Source organism: Cucurbita pepo, chromosome LG04 (genome assembly GCF_002806865.2).
Source record: "Cucurbita pepo subsp. pepo cultivar mu-cu-16 chromosome LG04, ASM280686v2, whole genome shotgun sequence".
Taxonomy (NCBI): Eukaryota; Viridiplantae; Streptophyta; class Magnoliopsida; order Cucurbitales; family Cucurbitaceae; genus Cucurbita; species Cucurbita pepo.
The window spans coordinates 4,531,497-4,546,374 of NC_036641.1; the positions used below are offsets into that span (position 1 = coordinate 4,531,497).

The 14,878-nt window shown below is 35.5% G+C and overlaps 1 protein-coding gene and 1 non-coding gene across 2 annotated transcripts; both read left to right on the plus strand.

Annotated features, from left to right (window-relative positions):
• Nucleotides 1–121: 121 nt before the first annotated feature.
• TRNAG-UCC lies at nt 122–193 on the plus strand. The gene has a single exon. It is a non-coding gene; the product is annotated as a tRNA-Gly (tRNA).
• Nucleotides 194–7,291: 7,098 nt separating this feature from the next.
• On the plus strand, nt 7,292–10,074 carry LOC111792572 (7-deoxyloganetin glucosyltransferase-like). Its single transcript, XM_023674080.1, has 3 exons — nt 7,292–7,842; nt 8,660–9,596; nt 9,980–10,074. Exons 1-3 carry the CDS (start codon nt 7,332–7,334, stop codon nt 10,002–10,004), a joined length of 1,473 nt encoding a protein of 490 aa, XP_023529848.1. The 5' UTR covers nt 7,292–7,331; the 3' UTR covers nt 10,005–10,074.
• Nucleotides 10,075–14,878: the final 4,804 nt, after the last annotated feature.

Consider the following 14,878-nt stretch of genomic DNA (forward strand, 5'->3'; position numbering starts at 1 on the left):
GAAAATTTTTTTTTTTTTTTTCCTATTATTATTATTTTTTTATTTATTTATTATTATTATTATTTTTTTTTTTTTTGTGTTAAAGCTCGGCAAATGCACTACATCAGCTTGGCTTCGAACAGCGTTTGTAGTCCAACGGTTAGGATAATTGCCTTCCAAGCAATAGACCCGAGTTTGACTCCCGGTAAACGCATTAGTTTTACAAAATAATTCCTTTTTTTTCTCCTATTTTATTTATTTATTATTTATTTTTTTTTTTTGTTAAAGCTCGACAAATGCACTACATTATCTTGGCTTCCAGCAGCGTTTGTAGTCCAGTTTCGGGCAGGGTTGGATGTGTGGTACTTTCCCACATACTGCCCATGCACACGCACAGGAACCCATTAGGCGAGTTTGTATACATACCCCTAGGTCTAGCTTGGTTGGGGACAACGCGTTAACACAAGACACGATGCATAGAAAAGAAAAAACCGACATGATATCATGTTGAACATAAATATCGATAGTATGCGTCCGTACTAACCAAACATAACGGGGAAGTATCCTAATACACTTGACATACATACATACATACATACATACATACATACATACATACATACATACATACATACATAAGGTCCCATGGTTTACATTCATAGCATAACATTAAGATAATTCATTCCTCCTTCTATCATTGACATATTACCTATGTGCATCATGTATACATGACAATCATCCCATAATCTATTACATAGCTTTACATGGCAAGACAGAACATGACATACATAACACTTCATTTCTTTCACAACATGGTGTAATGGATATCACATGCAAACATAACATAACATCATATGTCATTACGTAGAACACATAAGCATAGCATAAAATAATATGGTGCATTTAAGGGCCACAAGGCATACACCGTCATACATCATTCAATTATCGAACTTCAACAATAAGGTCACTTACTTGGTTGTCCTTGGTTGAAGTTCCTAATTACTCTATAGTTGTTTCGAAACTATGTTTCAACGTTTAATTTCACCTATGTTAATCTATATCACATAGGTATTTCTCCCCTATTTCATCCTCCCGTTCCCACGTGGCTTCCTCTCCACAACGCTTTGACAAAAGCGATGTCTTTGGTGCGTAACTCAAGTCTTCTGCCACTTCTAGGGACTCATAGTCTATCACATGTGTGAGATTGGTCTGATACTTACGAAGTATGGACACATGAACATGTATGCACCACAGAGAGGGACAGTGGAAGGACTAATTTGTACGCAATGGGTTCAATCCGATCTAATATGTCAAAGGGTTCGATAAAGCGTGGACTCAACTTGCCTTTCCATCCAAACCTTAGAACACCTTTCATAGGGGCAAAAGACCAGGGCAAGAATGCGCACTACTCATACCATGTAACCCACCTCAAATTCTGGGCCCCTTCGTATTACATCCGCAAGGTGTGCATTCTTGCTCTAATCTTTTGCACCGCCTCATTGGTAACTTGGATTAATTCAGGACCCAACAATTCTAGTTCCCCTACTTCGTCTCAACATAATGGAGTCTTGCACCGTTTTCCATACAAAGCCTCATGTAGTGTCATGCCAATAGTTGCTTGAAAGCTGCTGTTGTAAGCTAATTCCATTATATGTAATTTCGAGCCTAAATATTTTTGGACTGTCCCGATGACTTTGTTGCTGTTGAAACTTGCAAAAGGATAAATTGATGTTTAATTATTGGGAGGAAAACCAGACACTAATTTCCCGCTTTCGTGATGAGATATCTTATCCGTTGATTCTAGCTAGAGTTTCCACATTACATTGAGTCTTAATAGTTTATGCTCAAAGTAGACAATATCATACCATTGTGGAGGTTCGTGATTTCTAACATAGTATCAGAACCATGCCCTTAACTTAGTCATGTCAATAGAATACTCAAGTGTCGAGTGACTCAAGTGTCGAATAAAGGGTGTACTTTGTTCGAGGGTTATAAAGAAAGGAGTCGAGCCTCAATCAAGGGGAGATTGTTCGAGGGCTACATAGACCTCAGGAGAGACTCTATGATTTACTTTGTTCGAGGGGAGGATTGTTGGGAGGGAGTCCCGCATTGACTAATTATAACCAAAATGATTCTTACTAGATAGCCACCCATTTCTCTACTTTTATAGTTTCGTGGACGGACGAAAGAAGAGAAGTTACATATTATACTATACTAGTTGTAGGGTGGCTGGACTTTAAAATTTTAAATATCAAGTGATGGGACTCCATTTTGTGGTTGTGCTTCGGCCATGAGATGTGTCTGGCGGTACGATCCCGGTGCAAATGCATGGAATGAAGCACACCCTATGTCAATTGGAGGGGTCACGAGGGGCAATGGTGGCTTGTCTCCCCTACAGTTTGCTGAAGAATACGATCCACAGACTCTCGTGGTATGTGGTACGACATGTCGAGTGTCACAATAGCACTCTTGCGACAATGAGACCGTGATTGTGCAACATTTGTTCTAACCAAGCGACCAAGTCAGCTGTGTGAAATTCAGACTTCGCGGACAATATCGACATATGCTCGAGTCTCGGGTCACGTTTGAGAGAAATATTTTAGAAAACGTGAGCGAGGAAATACGTTGAAAATAATTTAAAGAAAGTAATGTTATAAGCTAAAAGTGAGTAGACAACAACAACGACCTTGATAGCATATAACCCAGGTAAGAAGAATGTACAACTAGTCACGTCTCCCTGTAGTACATTTTGGGGCATTTTAGCCATTGTTGGTGTAGATATGATTTTGATGAACGGTCATACACGCTATATTGACACAACATGAAATAGTAAAAACCTATCTAACATGAAAGCATGTAAAAAAGGTTTGGAACGAGCATGCGGTCACAGACAACACGTCATGTACAAGCATAACTGGGACATTCAACATGTGACCACAAACAACACATCTTGAACAAGCATGACCGTGACATCGAACATGCCCTTAGCTAAAACCCAGCTATTGCCTACTATAATTTTTCTCGATGAATGTGTGATTTCGTAACAATTGTTAATGGATGAAATAGACTTGATTCATTCCGAATTAAAGAATTTGAAATAAAAGGGTTTGTCTTGATCGTTAAAGGTTGGTAGTGATCCGTTCATTGAAATAATGAGTCATCATTGATATCACCACATTTGAGATTAAATTAATCAACAAGCTCGAGGTCGATCAGAAAAGACTAACAAAGATGCTCGAGAATAAGTTGTCGAGCCATCGGTACATTTTTATATGATTTAAATTATAAAAATGTAGAATTACACTAAAAACATATAAAATGTTTGATACTCCAAACTCATTTCATTTTAATAAAAAAATTAAAATAGGTATAATATAACATATTATAAATAATAATTATAATATTTTAAAAAACTAATTAATAATAGTTTTTTTTTCCAGTAAAATTAATTAATTAATTATAAAAGTTTAATATTTTAATGAATTTAATTATAAATTTTTTATATAAACTAACATTTTTAAATAGAATATGAATAAGTATATAAATTAATATAATTGTTAGTTAAATTTTTGTATTGACAGCTGGCAGATTACAATTGATTTTTCTCTAATTTTTTATTTAATGCACCAAAACTACTTTATTTAAATGTGTATTACTTTTGTATTTTTAATTAATGATTTTACAATAAAGCAAAAAATAAATTAATTTTCTTATGGGAATCTGTTGACTAATAATTCTTTATAAACTAATTAAAATATTATTTTTAACTGCTTTCAAAAATAATTCATATTCTATTCTACTGTCCAATAATTATAATAATAATAATAATAATAATAATAATAAAATAATAATAATAATAATAATCATGGGAGGATCCAGTAGTTAGTTTAAATTATTTTATATAAAATTAGATTATTATATGCGAAATTAGGTTAATTAATTTTAATTATTTTATATAAAATTAGGTGAGTCAATTTTAATATAATTTTAATGTATGATTGTGGGACCATGTGATATGATCGCGTTACCTATTTCTTGTTTATTAAGAGTGAAGACTACCTCACGGTATGAGTCATTCTAAGATATTTTGTCTATTTACATGCATTATAAGAGAATTTTTTGGAGGTCACCGAAAATAGAAGGCAGTCGTCACGAGCAGTGAGATTAAAAAACGATGCTTCTTCGATTGTGTAGTGTTGTAGCGGAAACGGAAGTAAGATTGGTAGAACTCACACACCCACGAACAGAAATAAATAAAGAGACACAAAAATTTAATTGATCCGAGGAAAAGAAATTCTCCTATGTACACGAGCGGCAACCGATCATTATAACCCAAAGTGTTTAGAAGTGTATCTCTCACAATTTCACACTACAGAGTCTAACAAAATTCCTCCCGATTGCCTCTATGCAATTACAAACTGACACTAACACGAGAAATGAACTAGATTCATGAATCGAAACGGGGTTGTACCAAAAGTATTTATGAATTCAAAAGATTACCGACTTAGATATTCGTGACAATTTTCAACACTTACGATATAAATTATTATGATTTTAGACATTTTCTCGTGTCGCTAGGATATAAATTTGTACTATTTTAGACCTTTTTCTCATGTCGCTACCCAAGGGACAATAATTAGGAGGCAGAACAGCTGCAGCCAAAAAATTAAAAAAAAAAAAAAAAAAACAACAAAACAAAGTTGGTGACAACGTTGAATCACAGTACGGCTGTAGTAGGTAGCAGAAGACGAAGGAAGAAGACAACAGGTCGAGGACAATGGGTAACCTAATGGCTCGGGCGGCAATGGCATACAATAATCGAGATCGATTTAGACTCATCGCCGTCACCACAATGTCATCATCCATACATAAATTTCCGACCTTTACTTGAAAAATGAGAGTAACATGTGGTTTGAATATTTTAAGAAATATTCAGTAAATAACCGTATTGTTAGGTCGGAAAATGAAAACGTGGTTTGAGTAGGTTAAGCTGCTCAGTGTGTACTAATCGGTGTCGGGGACTTACATAGGTTGAGTTGGATTTCAAGGGATAAATTCAGACTAGCTCCAAAGATAAATTCATCCATACATAAATTACCGACCTTTACTTGAAAAATGAGAGTACCACGTGGTTTGCGTATTTTAAGAAATATTCGGTAAATAAACGTATTGTTGGGTCGGAAAATGAAAACGTGGTTTGAGTAGGTTAAGCTGCTCAGTGTATACTAACTCGGTGTCGGAGACTTACATAGGTTGATTTGAATGTCAAGGGACAAATTCAAACTAGCTCCAAAGATAAATTAGCGACTCTGACTTAAGTTACTCGAGTAAGTAACTCTACTGTTGATTTGGTTGGACGAATTGTATGACGTATAATGATGCGTGCCTCATGGCCCCTGCACGTGTCATGATGATAACTGTTATGCTATACAAAGTTACAAGTTATGTTATAATGTTATTATGTAATCTATGACGAGTAAACCTCAATACACCCTGCCATGTAAATTAAGTACGAAAGATATGATAAGAATTACGTAGGTATGTTTCATAGACTCATTATGTTACGAATGAATGGACGTTTAACTTGCCTCTAGGAATCTCATGCATTTTTGTGTGTCATATGCATCGGGATACTTTTCCATTATGACTAGTACTTGAGCATACCTTACGATATTTATATTATATGGGTCCTTTTCCTTTGTGGTGTCTAGCAACGTGAGCCCGTCTGATGGGTCCATGCATGCGTGGACAGTGCGTAGGAAGTACTACACATTCAACCCTACACGGACTTGAAAGGAAAGCCCAAGCCATGTCATGATATTTTTACGAATGTGTTTGCATTTCCCGACTCTAATGAATATTCAAGCTATGATATTTTACTTGACACGACTAACTTCAAGTTGCGGACCGAACACGGACTTACACAACCACAATATTTCAATTATTGGTATAAAAAGATTTTTGTAATTATTTAGAACATAAATTTCTTTAAATAGAATTTTTTGTCATTTTCTAAAAAATGTCCACATGTTTTTTGGCTTGTTTTCTTTATTGTTCCAAGAGACGAGCCATATGGTCTACAATGATTTGTCAATGATCTGTCTTGGTCGTATTTATCAAATTTACAATTTTACCCTAACACCCTTCCATAGCAAACCAACAAAATCAACTCTCAACATGTAATTTCACACTTCAATTATAGCCAAAATAATAAACTATTCAATAATAATGCCGCTATATTGTTGGTTTACAACCTATGAATCTAAACCCACCGAGCTATTACGCGTTGCCGTCCGCCTTAGCTTTACAGCTTTAAAATGTGTTTACTAGGAAAAAGTTTTCACGCTCTCGTGAGAAATGTTTTGTTCCACCTTCCAACTGGTGTGAGATCTTATAATCCACCTTTTTAGGGGTCCAGCGTCTTCACTCGCATACCGCTCGATGTTTGGTTTTGATACCATTTGTAACAGTTCAAGCTCACCGCTAGTAGATATTGTCCGTTTTGGTCCGTTACATATCACCGTCTACTAAGGAAAGGTTTTCACACCCTCATAAGTAATATTTTGTTCCCTTCTTCAAATCGTGTGAGATCTCACAATCCACTCCTTGTGGGCTAGCGTTCTTGCGGGTACACTGTTTGATGTTTGACTCTGATACCATTTGTAACAACCTAGGCCTAATTACCACTAATATATATTGTCCACTTTGGCTCGTTGTTGATATAGTAATGTTTTGTTCCCTTCTCCAATTGGTGTGAGATCTCACAATCTACCCTTTTAGGGGTTGAGCTTCTTCGTTGGCACATCGCCCGGTGTCTGGTCCTGATATCATTTATAACCGTTCAAGCTCATCACTAGTAGATATTGTTCGTTTTGGCTTGTTACGTATCACCGTTACCTCACGTTTTTATAATGCGTCTACTAGGAAAAGGTTTCCATGCCCTCATAATAAACATTTCGTTCCTCTCTCCAATCAGTGTGGATTCTCACAATCCACACCCCTAAATGCCAATATCCTCGCTGACATATTGTCGTTTTCAACTCCGATACCATTTGTAACGGTTCAAGCCCACTACTAGTAGATATTGTCTACTTTGGCCCATTACGTATCGCCGTCAGCCTCACAATTTTAAAACGCGTCTACTAGGAGAGATTTCCACACCCTTATAAAAAAAATGTTTCGTTCTCCCCTCCAATTGATGTGAGGTTTGACACAAAATGATCCGTTCATTGTAGTTGACTCTTCAAATCATTTCTAAAAAATTTCTCGATTCCACGTGAACCCATTTCCTCGTTCTATAAAAGAACGCACCCCTAAGAGATAGAGAGAGCAAACCCAAAAGAAAGATAGCAATGGGTTCGCTTTACAAGGCAGAGAAACCTCATGCCATTTTCATCCCATATCCAGCACAAGGCCACATAAGTCCGATGCTAAAGCTAGCAAAGCTCCTCCACAACAAAGGCTTCCACATAACCTTCGTCAACACAGAATACAACCACAAGCGGCACCTCAAAGCCAGAGGCCCCAACTCCCTCGATGGCTTGCCTGACTTTCAGTTCAGAACCATCCCGGACGGGCTGCCGACGTCCGAGGTGAAGGACGCCACACAAGATGTGCCATCGCTTTGCTACTCCACCTCCCGCAATTGCTTGGCTCCACTTTGCAGCCTGATTTCAGAGATCAATTCAAGCCATATGCCGCCTGTGTCTTGTGTTGTTGGTGATGGTGTCATGACTTTCACCGTCTTGGCTGCACGTCAGTTTGGGATCCCCATCGCCATTTTTTGGACGGCGAGTGCTTGTGGGTGCCTTGGATATATGCAGTATAGAAAGCTCGTTGAACAGGGCATTGTGCCTCTTAAAGGTATCAACATCCTCTTTTGGTTAAAATTTTATTCATTAACATCTACCATTTTTTTGAACCCAACTTGTCTTTTTTTTTTTCGTATGATATTGTCTACTTTGAGTATAAACTCTCGTAACTTTGCTTTCGACTTTACCAATGGAGAGAGTATTATTTGATTATAAACCCATGATCATTCCCTAAATTAGCCGACGTGGGATTTTCATCATCCAACACCTCCCCTCGAACAAAGTATGCCTCCCCTTAATCGAGGTTCGAATCCTTTTGGAGTTTTAGTTATTTTTTACTATGCCTTCGAAGAGACTTGACTTGTTTTCTTTTGGAATCCTTTGTTCGACATTTGAGAATTTACCAATCTATTGGTACGAGGAAGTTTAGGGTATGACTCTGATACCATTTTTTTGATGAACACGACTCTCCACAATAGTATAATATTGTCCATTTTGAGCATAAACTCTAGTTTAAAATGTAAAATATCATAACAAATCTAATAATATTTGAGTTTAAAATAATTTCTATAAACTTAAATTTTAATATTAATAATATTTCACACTTAATTTTTGTTATCTCTTTATTTCTTTACCTATATATATATATACACACATAAGCGAAGATGGGTCGGAGTTCGAGATGGAAAAAGGAATATAATTAATATCCCAAGTCTCATTTTGTTGATAAGGATTCTCTCTCGGGATTCTCTTTCATTCTCAGCCATAATTTTTATAGGCTAAATGAATATCTCTATCTACGGCTCTTAAAAATTGATATCCTTATTTATTCTTTGATTTTTTTTTTTTTTGGAATATTCTTTTTACAGATAAAAACTTTATGATAAACGGAGATCTAGAAACAACGATCGAATGGATTCCACCGATGGAAAGAATTCGTCTAAGAGATATCCCAAGTTTCATTAGAACAACCGATGAAAATGACATAATGCTCAACTTTTTCATTGAACAATGTGATGCTCTCCCTAAAGCTGATGCAATAATTATAAACACATTTGATTCACTTGAGCATCACGTGTTGGAATCACTTTCTTCCAAGCTTCCTCCCATTTACCCAATTGGTCCAATCAATTCCTTGGTTTCCGAGCTGATTGAGGACGAGAAAGTCAAGGATATCCGTTCGAATCTATGGAACGAGCAATCTGAGTGTGTCGAATGGCTGAATTCCAAGGAACCCAACTCCGTGTTGTACGTGAACTTTGGAAGTATCACGGTGATGAACGAAGAGCAACTGATTGAGTTTGCATGGGGACTTGCAAATAGCAAGAAGCCGTTCTTGTGGATTACAAGACCTGATCTTGTGGAAGGGAAATCAGCGATGTTGCCGCTAGAGTTCTTGGAAGAGACAAGAGAAAGAGGTATGTTGGCTCATTGGTGTAACCAAGAGGAGGTTTTGAAGCATGGTTCGATTGGAGCGTTTTTGACACATAGTGGATGGAACTCGACGATGGAAAGTATTGTGAGCGGTGTACCGATGATTTCATGGCCATTTTTTGCTGAGCAACAGACGAATTGTCGCTATTGTAATACCGAGTGGGGAAACGGGATGGAGATTGATAACAATGTGAAGAGAGATGAAGTCGAGAAGCTTGTGAGAGAGTTGATGGAAGGGGAAAAGGGTGAAACCATGAAGAAAAATGCTAAGGAGTGGAAGAGGAAGGCCGAGGAGGCTTGCAAGATTGGTGGTTCGTCGTGCACACATTTGGATCGAGTTATTAACGAAGTTCTTCTATCGAATAAGATGATCAATGGGAGAAAATAACCATGTTTCTCGATCATTTGACCATAAATGTCTATTTACTCTTCCTGTTTTTGGTTATTCGTATGGCTCTATTTATATGATATTTAATAAAGAATTGAATGATTCTAAAGTTAATTTGATCTCGTAAGAATCCACGGCTGAAACATCCTCAATATGTTGATATATTTATACAACAAATGGTAGAAATCGGTGTATTTATATGACTTGACGATCTGAGCAACCCTACTACCCGACCCAATTGTCAGATTTCTTTTTCTGATTTGGATTCGGTTGAATTTTTGAAAAGTCAAAAAATTCGGTTTGGTTTGCGGCTTGAAACGTTTTTGGTCGAGTCAACCCAACCAACCCGAAAATAGGGTTCACAATCCAATGTAATCAAACCCGACTTTTAAGATTGTTATGAAGATTAAGAATATTTGATATTTGTATCAAATGTTAGTAATGTGTCGTGACTTGTAAATATTTGATATTTGAATTTTATGCGACTTTGGTTATCAATGTAACATTTATTGTGAGAAGATAACCCAACCCAACTCGAAATTTTTCGGGTTAGGTAGTAAACTCTATTTAGGTCATCAATCGAGTTAACCTGAAAAATCGAATGTCCAAAATTTCTACCCAACTCAATCCGTGTACACCCATAAGTAGAAGATTTGTGAAAATCGATATTAACGAGAAGAAAATGAACATCCATAAGCTCGAGCACAAGACGTTCTGGTCAAATACCGTATTGACTCACTAGTTAGTCGACCCAAAACCTGAAATTGATGAGTTATAGTAAATTTAATTATAATGTACTCAATATGAATCATGGACACGAGTATCTCGTTGATATAGTGTTTTATTAACATATTCATAAAATTAAACTTTCGAGAACAATTAAAAATGATATTTTAATCCTCGAGAAGAACAAACGACTTGACTCTTAAGATCCATAAGTTCTATGTTATATAATATCTTGTATGGTTTAAAAAAGATTAATGGAAAGGAAATACGTAGAGATTATGAACAAAATTGATTAGTTAAGAAGAAAGATTTTATTTAATCGTAATGGTCCGTCCTAAATTGTTGGTCTATATTTATAGGTTATAGATTAGGTTAGAACGACTCAAAATAATCCTAAGAGTACGGGATTCAATTAAACGAGAGTTAGAAGAAGTTGAAATTTCACCTTCGTCATCAACAAGTTTAGCGAAGTCATTTATAACACGACTTAAATAAGTCTCGTTTACTGATATCTGAGCAATTCTTCCCGTTATTTTTACAGAACTAGGTTAAATTTCAAGGTAGGACGAACAAGCCACAAAAGAGGCATTGCTCGCTTCCCGCTTACAAACAGAAACTCCATCTTCAACCTATGTTCCATTCCCCCGTATTGCATCCCTAGCTCTGAGATATTCCTTCTTCACTCACGCAATATTGTTGAATCGAGTTAGAGAATCGTGACGAGAATCTGCCTGTTTCCGGCTCTAGATATGAAAAGAGTTTGTTTAGGATTATTCTAATCCTTTATTCAAATTTTTATTTAGTAAAAAAATATTTATATATTTATTTTGAAACATTAAATTAAGATCTGTAATTCAATTTCAATATATATTCGGAAACATTACCGTCTAAAGAGACTAAAAAGTAGAGACATCTCGATATCCGCCACTAATTTCATTTCCTATCTTCGAGAAATTTCTTATCCCATGATGCATTAGGCGCCCGTCCCTTCAAAGTATATAAGGTTGTGAAACGAGGGTCGGGTCGTTGATAACGACATTTATTTAGTATTGGTTCAATAATTCCAAACTTCTTGTGGAATTTTCTTCCTTTTTTATTGTTTTTAGATATTACTCAAAAGTATGGGCTCTTCAAATCATAGCATGTGGCATCAATTTATTTCTTTATGGGGGTATTTTGGTAAATTCACAAAAGGGTTTGATTGATTTTTAATTCAAAGTTGTAAATTCCAAGAAAACATGTCACATTTTATTTGTCGTTACTCGATTAAATTATAATTCAAGCAACTTAGTTTTGAAGATCTTAAGAATCTTGATCTAAAAATGTTCGTTCAACAATATTATCTTTCGATTCTCGATAAATAAAATGTTATCACGTTACCTTTAAAATAAAGTATTATAAAAATATTCTATTTTCTACTTTTAACTAAAGTTAATTAGAAAAAATATCAAATCGGCCTTTTGTTATTATTATATAAATTGATGAATGAAAAATACACGTGGAGATTAATATAGACGTTTTTTTTTGTAACAGTCCAAACCCACCACTAATCGATACTATCTGCTTTGGCTCGTTATGTGTTGCTATCAGTCTCACTATTTTAAAATGGTCTATTACGTAAAGGTTTCCACACGCTTATAAAGAATGTTTTGTTTCTCTTTCCAACTACTGTGAAATCTCACAATTTACCCTCTTAGGACCCAACGTTCTCGCTGGTACACAACTCGGTGTCTAGCTCTCATACCATTTGTAACGACCTTAATTTTCTATTGAGAATAGTTAAAATAAGGAGATTAATTTTTTAAGAGAATAAGTTAGAGGTGGGAAGAGATTTTAAATTATATTAAAATTGCCCATTCTTTACCTTATGGTTTTATTATTTTTTTATTTTTGGGAATGTGTGAGAGATTTTAAATTATATTTTGAAATGTACGTGTACGACCCAGATCCACCACTAGCAGATATTGTTCTATTTGGGCTTTCCCGGGCTTCCCCTCAAGCTTTAAAATGTGTCAGCTAGGGAAAGGTTTCCACAAGAGTCGAGATATGTCGAAATACTCATGTAAAGTAAGAACAAGAATAAAATCAGTTGTTTTAGAGATAATTGTATTAAAATTATATTTTTATTAAGGATTCGAACAACTCGACCTAACTTAATCCAACTCAAAAAATTAGGGTTAGGTTGAGTTGAGTTTATTATTTCGTCTAAAAAAAACTCAACCCAACCCACTTAGATCCGTAGCCAATTTGAAAACTTTTCAAGGCTTCGTTGTTAAAGTAACCAAAACGATGATGTCCCGTTCTACTTTTTTCGTGCGTGATGCCATTGAGTTATCATTAAAAAATGAAAGTATTACTAACTATGTTGACTTTTGTGATCACAATTTCTTGTGGGTCATAAATGACGCAAACTTGATTCTTGAGAATTTGTACGAAATGCGAAAAAATCTTCTAAAACATTTCAAAACGATGTCGTGGACTTATCTTTACCTGAGATGCATCTATCATAACTTCAATTCAATAGCCTCACGGCGACGTCGCCATCTGTGTAAAGATGTCTTGTCTTTACCTGAAAAGTACGAGTAACAAGTGGCTTGAGTATTTTAAGAAATACTCTACTATTGGGGTCAGGAAATGCATACACAAGCAATCATAGACGGACCTATCCTTTCATAAAAATCATTTCCTTTCTTAGCCTTGAACTCTGAATTCCAGTCTAGGCTAAATTTGGATGTGTAGTACTTATTGTGACGTGTACAATAAATGTCGTAAGGTACGCGTCCGTACTAATTATAATGAGGAAGTAAGTATCCCAATATAAATGACACATAAAAATGTATGAGGTCCTCGTAGCTACGAATGATATAATATACAGATCATACAATAGTTCTTTCATAAACTTTTCATGAATGCATTCTTGGCGTATCAACATTTCACATGCTTGAAAATAATCATGCTAACATGGCGTGCATGATATATCATAGCATAACACAAGTCATAGTACATCACACCGTTAATGAAATAATGTAACATACATGAGCCATAACATTACATAAAGTAGTTCAGTAATACAGTACGGCACATGGAGGGGTCACAGAGCATGTGTCGTTCATGCATCATTCAATTCATTCGACTATGTTGATAGTAGAGCCACTTAAAACTTAAATTGGAGTATCCTTGAAGCTATTCCACACTTGTCCCTTGAAATCCAAGTCAACCTTTATTCGTTCACGACATTAGATTAGAACTCATCAATCGACTTAGTCTACCTATAAAAGTGATCATACTCGTCTCAAATGCCTTTAAAAGTAAAAAAGTCGACTCCAAAAGGGTAAAAAAAATGTAGGAAATAAACCCAAAATGGAAAAATGGGGTTTGGGTTTGTTGTGGGTTTTGGGTCGTGGGTGTTTGGACCTTGGGTTGCGGAGAGACACGTGGACTAGGTTGAGGGTTGTGGGCTTACGGGTTGCTGCGTGGATCCGAATATGCGAGGTTCATGGTTAAACGTATTTTACTTGAAGCGTTTTTATATTGGGTGACCTCTTAAGAATTTTTCTAAAATGCATGTGAGTGAGAAAAAATAATATTGGAAGAACTCGTGTTGGTATGTGGTAATAGTTTTCACTCTTAAGAAGCGAAAAGTAGGTAACGGGATTATATTGCCGGGGATACAGAAGAATGCTCGAGCCATTAGATACCAAATCCAAATTTCGAATTCTTATTCAAATTTTGAGCATAACCCGTCATAAATCGTTACAAATTTAACTAAAACGATATCTTCATCCACAAAGTCATAGGCACCGAATCCAGATTTTTCCTTAAGTTGTTCGTCCTCGAAGTCACACGTTAGATAGAGATGAGGAAGCAAAACATTATAGACAGTAACTGTGTCGGAAATTAAAAAAATTATCCGTACATTTGGCTCATAGCTAATCTTGAATACACATCAAACCTTCAACACATCGAACCTGTTAGGATCACACAATAACGCACACACTCGATCTAGATGACAACAACACACACTCATTGAACATAAAGAACACAATGACTAATTCAAAAGGTTTATATCGATGAATTCAAATATCCACCGATAATATATAGAAAGAAAATAGTTATATATATAATTTCAGTATAGTTTTACCATATATAACTATCTACTATATATATCTCTATCGATTTTTACTGTAAATAGTTGTTTATATATATATATATATATTTATATTAAGCGGGGTAGGGATGAGGATGAACGAGATTCTCTATACACTCCGTCAGTCATTTTTGATCTAAATAGGATTTTTTATCGGACGTTACGCTTCTTACTAGGAGTTAATAATTTGAAGGAAGACGTTAAAATTAGATAATGATGATGAGAATCATATATAATAACATACCATTTGAAGCTAATTTGGAATTAATTATAGGATATCATAAAAAGTAATAACATTGAAGGATATTAAAAGCAAAAAAAAACTTGGTTTCACATTGGCCCTATACAATCACAATCAAATTCATTGCTACAATTTACCTCTCAAAACGTCTT